We start from the raw sequence: 13,007 nt of genomic DNA on the forward strand, positions 1-13,007 counted from the left end.
CTGAAAGGGTTATGAAACTTAATAGAATAGCAATCAAGCTAAAGGAAGGACGTTTATCACCTTCCAACAGGGTGGCCTGTTGGAAGGTGATAAACGTCGCCTATAGACATGAACAGCACCATGGATGTCAGATAGATAAATTGTTTATCCACCATTGTAACATATATTTTTTAGTGCGGCACATGTTTACTACAAGGGCAGACCCCCAAATAAACTGGGACAATAGTCAGGAGAAGGAAGAAGATACCATGATTTTTTTTAATTTATAAATAAAACATCCACCTCCACCGTGCGTTTTTCAAGGCACTTTCTCCCACGCACAACCATTCTTTGGAATCAACTTCCAGCAGCGGTATTTCCCAACCGATACGACAACATAACCTTCAAGAAAAGAGTATATTCCTTTTTAAAAGGCCGGCAGCACACCTGCAATGCCGCTGGTGTTGTGGGTGATCATGGGCGGCGGTAGTCACTTACCATCAGGTGAGCCGCATGCTCGTTTGTCCCCTGTGTGGTAAAAAAAAACTCTGCATTAAGGTACGGAGTACGCGCAACGCTGGTATTTTGCTGGCACCTTGTAAAAAAAAAATCCTAACCTCAAACTCTTTCCAATATTCCTATTGTAATGTTATGAATAGAACTCAACCTATTATGTATTCTTGCGTAAAATTAAGCCATCGCAGTATATACTGTGACAGCTATTATACCTTCTTTCTATGGGAGATTCAGCGACATATATTTTTTTATACAACTTAGATTGTCAAAGGAGCTGACGGCCCACTCGATGGAAAATGGTAATCGTCGCCTATAGACATGAACTGCACCATAGACATAACAGAGTATACTGTGTCGCCCATTATATCCCTCATACGTTGCTATTCCTGAGGACTAAGGTGTTATGTCTTTATATTCTGCAATTTCACTGCCATATCCCACCCTTCAAACCGAAACACAGCCATGCAAACACAACTGCTACAAGTAAGTTACACAAATGGGACAGAGGTACTCAAGCAAAACGACTTGTACAAAGTCGCCCTCTAGTGATGGTGTAAATCAAAGCCTGGTCTGTCATATGTTGATATGTGTTCGTTGAATCAGCGGGTGCAGTGTACGGAGATTAGGGCGGCACCTCTGAGGATCGTCCGACGGCTAAAACAGTTTCCATGTTGTGCGCGCGCGCATCGCACAATCTTATGATTTATTAATACACACACGCGATATTTGTGTGCGTTCTTTTGTTATTTATAATCTCGTGATACCTACTAAACATAGTTGTGAGATAAACTAATATTTTCTACTATAAGCGTTTTACATAAATAAGGTCTCATGCTCATTCATGTCAATTCTGGACTGACCTCATCAAAACGGCCACACAGCTGTCTATTGTGGAATGCTCTCGCTCGGCTGTGAACAGAAGTAGATGGAGACGCATTGCGAGGACCCCAATTGCGAAGGAGGGCCTCATCGACGATCCACTATCATCTTAAAAACATGGGGGGTATCACGACAACTCTGTCAAGAGTCAAGTGGGCCGTCCGTCAGCTTCTTTGCCATTCTAAGTTGTATAAAAAAAAAAGAAAACCTCAATCGCGAAGGAGGGACTCATCGACGATCCACTGTCATCATAAAAACCACGACAACTCTGTCAAGAGTGTACGACTTTAGAGAAAGAGTTCAGTTCTCAGTTGGGTCACTTTCAGTAATTTAAAAAATCGCTGTTTATTTTATACCATCAAGGTTGTAAACAAGCATACAGCCCGTCTGATGGTAAACTCTCACTGTAGCCTATGGACGCTTACAACATTAGAATTGTGCCTTTTCCAAAAACAAGCAACATCTAAGTTTATTATCCGTTTTTCTTATCTGAAATTGCTTGTTAAATTGGGAAATAGAGTTAATAAAACTTACTGTTCAATATCTGAAGTATATAACTTCATCATCATCATCATAATCATCATGTCAGCCTTTAACTGTCCACTGCTGAACATAAGCCTCCTTCTTGGGTGGTTTTGCCAGTAGTTGCTACGCTTGGCATGCGGATTGGCAACCGCAGTCAGGCTTTAGAGATGTTTTAAGAGCGACGCTGCTGCACTATTCTCGCCTTACATTAGTCGCCTCTTATGACACCCACGGAAAAGGAAGGGGTGGCCTATTCTATGCTTGGGACCATATGGTGCCTGTATACCAAATTGTGTGGTGATTGGTAAAGTCATTAAACCGCCAAGATGTAACAAACAAACTTACTGTCACATTTATATCGTTCATAAGGCTTAAAGGCGGCACCCAGTTCGTTCGTGCCTATATTAGATGACGCAACTAAGATACGGATAGAGATGAGCCGGTGCGGTGACGCGGAAACATCGCATCGACCGCTGTCCCGCAGTCGAACGACGGACCCTTCGGGTTCGTTTTGTTTTCCCCCGAGATGATAATCAATGGGGACAGCTTAAAGCAACTCGTTGGGAGGAACGTCTGCATTTGTACTGGTAAGATGCCGTCTGAAAATCAGCGCTACATCTCGCTGGAGCTGTACATATATAGCAACAGCTGAGCCGGCTCCAGCAACCAGCAAAATGATTTTTTTTTTCTATTTTTTGTTGATTTTTTTTAATATTATTACTGGTAATAAAGATTTTCTATCTATCTATCTAAATTGACTTTTTTTTTATGCAACTTAGAAGTGTGGTTCCAGCATAGAATAGGCCACCCCTTCCTTTTTCGTGGGTGTCGTAAGAACTGACTAAGAGAAGTCAAGGGGGGCAGCAGCGTCCCTCTTAAAACATCTCTAAAGCCTGTAAAGCCGCCTGCCAAGCGATGCAGTTACTTTTTTTTAAATTATTATGTACAAGATATTTTTTTTTTGCATTTTGCAATTTTGCATGGATACTGTGACTACAATTAGCATTAAGTTTTATTTATACATATTATTAAATGGAAAATAAACAAGCAAACGTGAGCACACCACAAGTAACACCCATTCATGAGTATTACGGACTCAATCATATTTTAGGGAACTCAACGATCTGCTCCAGCACGCAGCCTCCAGTGAGACCTTATCGTGAGCATGACTAGCTTCCAGTTACTTGAATAGTTTATAAGTACTTATTACATCAATACACAACCTCGGTGATCGTTAATAAATCTCATACATTACAAGTATTGAATTGGCATTTACAGTCAGAACAATTATTGTAATATAATATTTTTTTTTATACAACTTAGAATGGCAAACAAGCCGACGGCCCACCTGATGGAAAGTGGTAACCGTCGCCTATAGACATGAGCAGTACCATGGACGTAACAGAGTATATTGTTTCGCCCATGATACCCCCCATGCATTGCCATTCCTGAGTACTTAGGTGTTATTCCTCTGTACCCTGTAAATTCACGCCATATCCCACCCTTCAAACCGAAACACAGCCATGCAAACACAACTGCTTCACGGTTGAAACAACAACGGGTCGACTTGTTAGGGCATATTGCTAGCAATAAGGCTGTTATATCCCCATTACTTACAATCCTTTCTCCTTTTTTTCAGGTAGGTTTAGTATAGACTTAAGCAGTTTATTATAAAACTTTACGCAATTTTCCAAGAACGAATTTAAGTAGCGTCGTATAGTGGTCGGAAACAGAACTAATTGGCGACCGGGCCGACTTATCACCTCGACAATTAACACTTCGTTTGATAAACACAAGGCAAATGATTCCTGCGATTTCTTGGAAGTCTCATACTGTTTCAATAGAAGATGATTCATCTAGTGTCAGCTAGAATGTACAGTACAACTCTTCCAAACTAAACTGCAAAAATATCTATTTATATATATTTTTTAAAAAACTTCAAAAAAAGGAGGTACTCAATTCTCTAAAGCCTTAAAAATGACATAGATTTTCAGTTCGGTAACCGAACTTCGGTTGTATTTTTTGTATGTTTGCAACCTTATAACTCCGTCAGTTCTAAATCTGTTTGGGGAATTCCTTTTCACCTGAAAGAATACACTTATAGATTAGTTTCATAGAAATTATGCCAAAATCGGTTCAGTAATTTAATTTTTAGAGGGAAAAGGGATTGTTAGTAATGGAGATTGAGAATCCCATTGCTAGCAATATACCCAACCAGGTCGACCTCCTCGCGGTTCCCCCTGGAAACTATCATGATTAATTCCTGATGAATTCAACATGATGGGCTAACTGGCCTGTTTTCATTCTCATCGATCACCCTTCACTGGTGCCCCGCCAGAGTATCCCGTTAGCGCAGGCAGGGTTACTATTCCATTTTCATTCATCAAAAAAAAAAAAAAAAGGCAACGGCATAGCATAAAAAAATGTATACACAATTTTTATGCACAAATAAAAGTCAATATATTCATGCAATTTTTATTAGAATCATACAAAACTTAATAACAAGTAATTGACCATTCCATTTTTACCCATCAAAAAAAAAACTCGTCTTAGTTTCGCTTTCTGCTTGGACTTTCTAGATTGTATATTAAAAGGTAAATTTTATATTTAATTTACAAGATAAATATTTCGGATTGTCAGTCATTTAACACTACATTATGTTTTAATGACATTTTAATTATTCAGAAGTATTTTGTCTTAATTTGATTCGCGAACAAAGCCGTAGGACGTAGTATAAATAGCCGACTATAGGGTTACAGCTTAACACCTTCACAGTACTTAATGCGTCGTGAATCGAAACGCAATACGGTAACCGGGGCCCGCAGAAAATTGCTTGCAGAATGAGCTTACAGTTCTGTGGGGTATTAGCTTACGTAGCTGGCTTTTCGGAGTTTTGCGGACCGCAGAACGCGTTATAAGGGTTTGATGGCAATAATTCCATGTGCAAAATAAATATACTCACGACTATGATCCGTAATAGAGTAGTTTTTTTAATGGGTGAAAATGGTATGGTAACCCCGCCTGTGCTAACGGGATACGCTGGCGGAGCGGATGAGAATGAAAACAGGCCAGTTAGCCCATAATTATGAATTCATCAGGAATTAACCATGATAGTTCCACGGGGAACCGCGAGGAGGTCGACCTGATTGGGTATATTATTAGCAATGGGATTCTCAGTCTCTATCACTAACAATCTCTAGTGCCTGTGTATCTGAGTGCCTAGTGTCCGAGTGTCTAGTGTCCGAGAGTCTAGTGTCCGAGTGTCTAGTGTCCGAGTGTCTGAGTGTCTAGTGTCTGAGTGTCTAGTGTCCGTGTGTCTAGTGTCCGAGTGTCTAGTGTCCGAGTGTCTAGTGTCCGAGTGTCTAGTGTCCGAGTGTCTAGTGTCCGAGTGTCTAGTGTCCGAGTGTCTAGTGTCTAGTGTCTGATTGTCTAGTGTCTGTGTGTCTGAGTGTCTAGTGTCTGAGTGTCTAGTGTCCGTGTGTCTAGTGTCCGAGTGTCTAGTGTCCGAGTGTCTAGTGTCCGAGTGTCTAGTGTCCGAGTGTCTAGTGTCCGAGTGTCTAGTGTCCGAGTGTCTAGTGACCGAGTGTCTAGTATCCGAGTGTCTAGTGACCGAGTGTCTAGAGTCCGAGTGTCTGAGTATCTAGTGTCTGAGTGTCTAGTGTCCGAGTGTCTAGTGCCCGAGTGTCTAGTGTCCGAGTATCTAGTGTCCGAGTATCTAGTGTCCGAGTGTCTAGTGACCGAGTGTCTAGTGTCCGAGTGTCTAGTGTCTGAGAGTCTAGAGTCCGAGTGTCTGAGTGTCTAGTGTCTGAGAGTTTAGTGTCTGAGTGAGCGAGTGTCTAGTGTCCGAGTGTCTAGTGTCTGTGTGTCTAGTGTCCGAGTGTCTAGTGTCTGAGTGTCTAGTGTCTAGTGTCTGAGTGTCTAGTGTCCGAGTGTCTAGTGTCCGAGTGTCTAGTGTCCGAGTGTCTAGTGTCCGCGTGTCTAGTGACCGAGTGTCTAGTGTCCGAGTGTCTAGTGTCCGAGTGTCTAGTGACCGAGTGTCTAGTGACCGAGTGTCTAGTGTCCGAGTGTCTAGAGTCCGAGTATCTAGTGTCCGAGTGTCTAGTGTCAGAGTGTCTAGTGTCTGAGTGTCTAGTGTCTGTGTGTCTAGTGTCTGAGTGTCTAGTGTCCGAGTGTCTAGTGTCCGAGTGCCTAGTGTCCGAGTGTCTAGTGTCCGAGTGTCTAGTGACCGAGTGTCTAGTGTCCGAGTGTCTAGTGTCCGAGTGTCTGAGTGTCTAGTGTCTGAGAGTTTAGTGTCTGAGTGTCCGAGTGTCTAGTGTCCGAGTGTCTAGTGTCGGAGTGTCTAGTGTCCGAGTGTCTAGTGTCGGAGTGTCTAGTGTCCGAGTGTCTAGTGTCCGAGTGTCTAGTGTCCGAGTGTCTAGTGTCCGAGTGTCTAGTGTCCGAGTGTCTAGTGTCCGATTGTCTAGTGTCCGAGTGTCTAGTGTCCGAGTGTCTAGTGTCCGAGTGTCTAGAGTCCGAGTGTCTAGTGTCTGAGTGTCTAGTGTTCGAGTGCCTGGTGTCCGAATGTCTAGTGTCCGAGTATATAGTGTTCGAGTCTCTAGACTCTCAGACACTAGACACTCGGACACTAGACACTCGGACACTAGACACTCGACACTCGGACACTCGGACACTAGACACTCCGACACTAGACACTCGGACACTAGACACGCGGACACTATACACTCGGACACTAGACACTCGGACACTAGACACTCGGACACTAGACACTCGGACACTAGACACTTGGGCACTAGACACTCGGTCACTAGACACTCGGACACTAGACACACAGACACTAGACACTCAGACACTAGACACTCCGACACTAGACACTCGGACACTAGATACTCGGACACTCAGACACTAAACTCTCAGACACTAGACACTCAGACACTCGGACACTAGACAATCGGACACTAGACACTCGGACACTAGATACTCGGACACTAGAGAATCGGACACTAGACACTCGGACACTAGATACTCGGACACTAGACACTCGGACACCAGGCACTTGGACACTAGACACTCAGACACTAGACTCTCAGACACTAGACACTCGGACACTAGACACTCGGACACTAGACACTCGGACACTAGACACTCGGACTCTAGACACTCGGACACTAGACACTCGGACACTAGACACTCGGACACTAGACAATCGGACACTAGACACTCGGACTCTAGACACTCGGACACTAGACACTCGGACACTAGACACTCCGACACTAGACACTCGGACACTAGACACTCCGACACTAGACACTCGGACACTAGACACTCGGACACTCAGACACTAAACTCTCAGACACTAGACACTCAGACACTCGGACACTAGACACTTGGACACTAGACACTCGGACACTAGACACTCGGTCACTAGACACTCGGACACTAGACACTCGGACACTAGGCACTCGGACACTAGACACGCGGACACTAGACACTCGGACACTAGACACTCAGACACACAGACACTAGAAACTCAGACACTAGACACTCAGACACTCGGACACTAGACACTCGGACACTAGACACTCGGACACTAGACACTCGGACACTAGACACTCGGGCACTAGACACTCGGACACTAGACACTCGGACACTAGACACTCGGACTCTAGACAGACACTCGGACACTAGACACTCCGACACTAGACACTCGGACACTAGATACTCGGACACTCAGACACTAAACTCTCAGACACTAGACACTCAGACACTCGGACACTAGACAATCGGACACTAGACACTCGGACACTAGATACTCGGACACTAGAGAATCGGACACTAGACACTCGGACACTAGATACTCGGACACTAGACACTCGGACACCAGGCACTTGGACACTAGACACTCAGACACTAGACTCTCAGACACTAGACACTCGGACACTAGACACTCGGACACTAGACACTCGGACACTAGACACTCGGACTCTAGACACTCGGACACTAGACACTCGGTCACTAGACACTCGGACACTAGACACTCGGACACTAGACACTCGGACACTAGACACTCGGACACTAGACACTCCGACACTAGACACTCGGACACTAGACACTAGACACTCCGACACTAGACACTCGGACACTAGATACTCGGACACTAGACAATCGGACACTAGACACTCGAACACTATATACTCGGACACTAGACACTCGGACACTAGACACTCGGACACTAGACACTCGGACACTAGACAATCGGACACTAGACACTCGGACACTAGACACTCGGACACTAGACACTCGGACTCTAGACACTCGGACACTAGACACTCGGTCACTAGACACTCGGACACTAGACACTCGGGCACTCAGACACTAAACTCTCAGACACTAGACACTCAGACACTCGGACACTAGACACTTGGACACTAGACACTCGGACACTAGACACTCGGTCACTAGACACTCGGACACTAGACACTCGGACACTAGACACTCGGTCACTAGACACTCGGACACTCGAACACTTAGACACACTGACATTAGACATTCAGACACACAGACACACAGACACTAGACTCTTAAATACTAGTTCAAAGTTGAAGATTAACTTAACCAACTAGGAACAAGTCTTGTCAAATGAGGTTTTTTTGGGATGCCGCCGCCGAGTGAGCCAGAATCCGCGCAAACCTATTACTACTAAGCGGTGCTCTTAGATTCTGCCCGCATTGTACGCCGGTTTCTCTCACTGGGGCCCTGAACCCCGGCCGACTGTGCTTCTGCCGGGGGTTAGTTGCCATCTCCTCTCCTTAAGAGAGGCGACGAGATTTTTGTAAAATTTTAAAAAATAATAGTAAATAGATTTATTTCCTCTTCACAATTCATTACAGTGAGATACAATGAGACATGTTTATAAAAAATTATAAATATTACTGTGAGAGACTGGTGCCTGAGATAGGTATAAGAATACCTGTATTACAGGTCACCAGGGCCACACTCCGCAGGATTACTTACTAAGTACTTGTAATATAATAAGTGAATTCAATGTAATAAATATAATTTATAGGAAGAGATAATTAATTATAATTAGAGATGGGCAATCCACCTGGGTGGGTTTAAAGTCTGGTGGGTAAAAACCGGGTGTTTTGGGTTTATTGGGTTTAAACCCCATAAACACCCAAATTTTTGGGTGTTTATGATTTTGTACTTCATCATCGTCATCTCAGCCGCAAGACGTCCACTATACTGGACATAGACAATATTATTATGCAGCCTACAGAATAAAAAACTTTTAATTTGATTTTGAGTTTATTAAGAAAGAGATGAAAGTAAAATGTAAAACTACAGTCAATCACTGTCAGATTCAGAGTTATTACAAGCGATGAATTGTATAGGTTCGATAGGCTCTATTTCGTCTAAACTGTTATGTTCATTTACTTGCTCAATGAAAGCTTCTAAGGTATTTTCTTCATTAAACTGAATGTCCTCGCATTCAGCTTTATGTTTAAGATTCCAGTTATAACAAATGAATGAAATTTTTTCAGTTCTTTCAGTTGTAAGTCGATTTCTTTTGTTATTATGTATGTAGCCTTGGATACTAAAGGAACGCTCAGTGGCTGCCGAAGTACAGGGAGCTGATAGAATACGAATCGCTACTTTGCTTAACTCAGTGGAACCACAAATACCTTTCCACCATATTAGGGGCTCAATGCTATCTAATGAGCTCCATACAAATCCTCTGGCCCAAAAGTTTTCTTTAGCTTTATAACACGCCAAATCTGCCATTACATTTGACAAACTTAAGTGTTGGCTTAAATTGTAGATAAACTCCATACCCTTAAGTTCTTCCTCTTGAGTAAGTTCGACTCCTAGAGTCCTGGGGTCTAGAATATATGCTGCAAAATGTATTGGCCTCATTGCCATATTGCATCTTGAAGATACTGATGTTAGAATCTGCTGTTTGCTTTCTTCGCTCAATGTCGAAATCTCATTTAATGCAAAACGTATCTTAGCTTGTACATCTCTAAATGTAATGTATGTGCGATGCAAACGATTCTGGTCGCTCTCTAAGTAAAATATGCTTTCAGTGACTGGTTCCAAAATACTTATACATTCCCCTGTCTTCGTCCAGAAATCATCACTTAGAATTAAATCTTTAATATCTCTTGAAATTACCACATCTTCTCTAACTGTTAATATTTGCAAAGCTATCTTATTTGCTTTCAAACTTTTTAACGAAGTAACATGACTTCCCCATCTTGTAGCACAAGGCAATTTTAGTGTTTGTGTAGAATCTTCACCCTGCCTTGATTTTATCAACAAGGAACTTAATCGTTGACTCCTTTTAACAGTTTTTATTATATTTATGGCTTGCATAATAAACACAGTTACTTCTTGTATCTTTACAATATCTTGGCACAACAAGTTAAGGATATGTGCACAGCAACCGAGAGGAACAACATGTGGATATTTGAGTTTTGTTAATTCGAATGCCTTTTGTATATTTCTAGCGTTATCGCCAATAAGTACAAGAAACTTATTTGCTCCATACACTTTCATTACTTTTTCAACTTCTTGGCTAAGGTATTCACTAGTGTGAGGATTACTTTCTGTATTCAAACTTTTAACGTATGCAGGTTGAGGTTTTGATATAAGAAAGTTTATTATTCCTTCATTTCTTAAATTAGACCAGCCATCGCACTGAAGGTGTAAGTAACTACAAGCATTTAGTTCCTCATTTAACTCAAAACGCATTTCTCTATATATTTTATCTAAGTATTTTGTCGCTAAAGCTTTACGTGAAGGTATTTTAAATTTTGGTTGCAATTTTTCGAAAAATTGTATCCATAAAGGATGTTGCACCATCGATAATGGCGTCCCTGTTACAAATATAGCTCTCGCTAATTCTGTTTTTATATGATCATCGGTGTCTTGAAACTCAGCATTTATTGTAGTGTTAGCAGATGACGAGGGGCTTATAAAAGAATCATTTGTCTCTATCTCTGACAGTCCAGACATTTTGGTTTTGGACGAGCTATCTTTTATAAGTTTCATAGAGTCTTTTAATGTTTCTGGAGATTTTGGACAAGTGATAAGATGTTGAAGCATTTTGGCAGCATTACTGAATTTGTAGACCTTATTACAAAGCTTGCAAGAAACAGACTTGTTTGGTAAAGTACGGTAGTGCTCCCATATGCGTAAATCTTTAGGTCTCCCCATTGAACCTAAAAAAATGAACGATGATTAGTTGGTCTGACGAAAATTCAACAATAGAGTGCCTATTTTTTTACAATGATTATTTCTTGTTATTTACAATAAATTTATTAAAAAAATAATAAAATAAATACAAAAAACCTTTGTAAAATTACATCTCCTCGGAGGATTAAACGCAGACGCTAGTTTATTATCGTATTGTTCTGTATTTTTCTCAGCAACTTCTTTAATTCGATTAGGTACTTACGCATATTATGTTAAAAATAAATATCTAGTACACATCTTAGGCTATCCACCATTATTATCCAATGACGACTCTCAGCTAACTATGCACTATCATCCAAAATAAACGTGTATGGAAAATTTTATCCCAGTCGGTTGAGGATTGAGGATAATTGCATCAACATACGAACATACCTACATACTTTTATTTACATAACGAAAGCTAAATAAAAGCTTGTAATAATACATCTAATTTTAAGTTAAAATTGTTAAGTGATCATGATATAATTGTATCATTCAAAAATCCACTTACCTTTAATTATTTCTTGTTAAGTATAAATATTATTTCAAATCTGCTCCCTTAATATGCACTTTTTTACTGCTTTTCCTACCTAACACGTTACCAGGAAGTCACGTTACCAGAGTCAGAGTAATAGTGAACACGTTTGACAGTGATTGTCGTCGCCTCATATTCAGCGTCGACGAATAGGGGAATCCCCAGTCATAATGTATTGCATGCGTGGCGGTCTTACTTCAAATCCATAAACAAAGAGATAATTACAGAACTCGATACTAGATGGCGCTGTTTTTGTTTGAAGAAAGTTTGCGGGCTAAAATACATAGAATTTCATCAATGACTTCCACAAAGAACAACATTTCTGTTTTTTCTAAGTCCGTATCTCTTCCGTATATTTCATAAGATATAAGCTTGGGCTACATTGTTATGCAACGTGATTTTGTCGCTGTCTTGCTAGCAGGGTTGACAGATATACGATTTAAATCGTACTCATACTATTATTTGTCTATTTTTTAATGTACGATCGTAAAGATTATGATCGTAATTCGCACAAAAACATACGACTTTTTGGTTACCTGGCAACATTTTTATTATGAAACGAACATGCTCACATCATCAGTCACATGCAACAATTTATTGGGGATTTCCCCTTCACATCTGGCAGTCCTGCTTGCTAGAATATAGGTAAGTCAGCCACAGTTACTGACGATCGATATTTAAAGGGTATTGTTTTTGTGCTAAATATTTCATAAAAACGTTATTTAATACTTTGTGGATTATTAATTTAGTTGATAATCACTGGAAGTAAAATGGATGCTAATTTGAGAGATCAAGATCTTCGTATAAAACAGTTAATAAAAGAAAATCTACGTAAGTACTCTTTTTATACCTAGGTAGGTAAGGTATAATAAACACAAAAGGTACTTAGATCGCGTGTGTTCGAAGCATTTATTCTAATAAATTTAATTTAAAATTGTAGAAAGAAAAAAATGTCTGCCAAGCCGTAGCCGAAGCCGATCTCCAAATATATTTGGCGATAGTGAGACCCAGTGTCCAGATGAGCGTCGTCGCAACAAAGAAAAAAACGAGGATAAAGTAAAAGAAAATTTACTGAAAGAAGAAACAAACTGTTCTAAATGCTTAATTTATGGAGAAGAGGATAAAAGAAATGAGTATTTCGGACTGTTAGTGGCTCAAGAATTTAAATATATACGGCCATGTGTGCGAACGAGGTGTTATGAAGAAATTTTAAAGTATCTACGGGAAGCAAAAGGCCAACATGTTGATCAACTGCAACATGAAAACACTGAAAATTAATTACTTTCATTTTATTATATATAGATTTTTAAAATTTCCTGAAATATTATTAGTTAACGTT

The 13,007-nt window shown here is 40.9% G+C and overlaps 1 protein-coding gene across 1 annotated transcript; it reads right to left on the reverse strand.

Annotated features, from left to right (window-relative positions):
• Window positions 1–8,984: 8,984 nt before the first annotated feature.
• Window positions 8,985–12,658, reverse strand: LOC128201615 (uncharacterized). Its single transcript, XM_052899126.1, has 2 exons — window positions 11,645–12,658; window positions 8,985–11,120 (listed from the first exon to the last, which is right to left on the reverse strand). Exon 2 carries the CDS (start codon window positions 11,113–11,115, stop codon window positions 9,244–9,246), a length of 1,872 nt encoding a protein of 623 aa, XP_052755086.1. The 5' UTR covers window positions 11,116–11,120; window positions 11,645–12,658; the 3' UTR covers window positions 8,985–9,243.
• Window positions 12,659–13,007: the final 349 nt, after the last annotated feature.

This window comes from Galleria mellonella, unplaced genomic scaffold (genome assembly GCF_026898425.1).
Source record: "Galleria mellonella isolate WM207_F2 unplaced genomic scaffold, CSIRO_AGI_GalMel_v1 utg56, whole genome shotgun sequence".
NCBI classification, from domain to species: domain Eukaryota; kingdom Metazoa; phylum Arthropoda; class Insecta; order Lepidoptera; family Pyralidae; genus Galleria; species Galleria mellonella.

Excerpts from the sequence above, each read along its gene's own strand:
- LOC128201615 (XM_052899126.1), bottom strand. The coding sequence starts at position 11,115 with ATGGGGAGACCTAAAGATTTACGCATATGGGAGCACTACCGTACTTTA.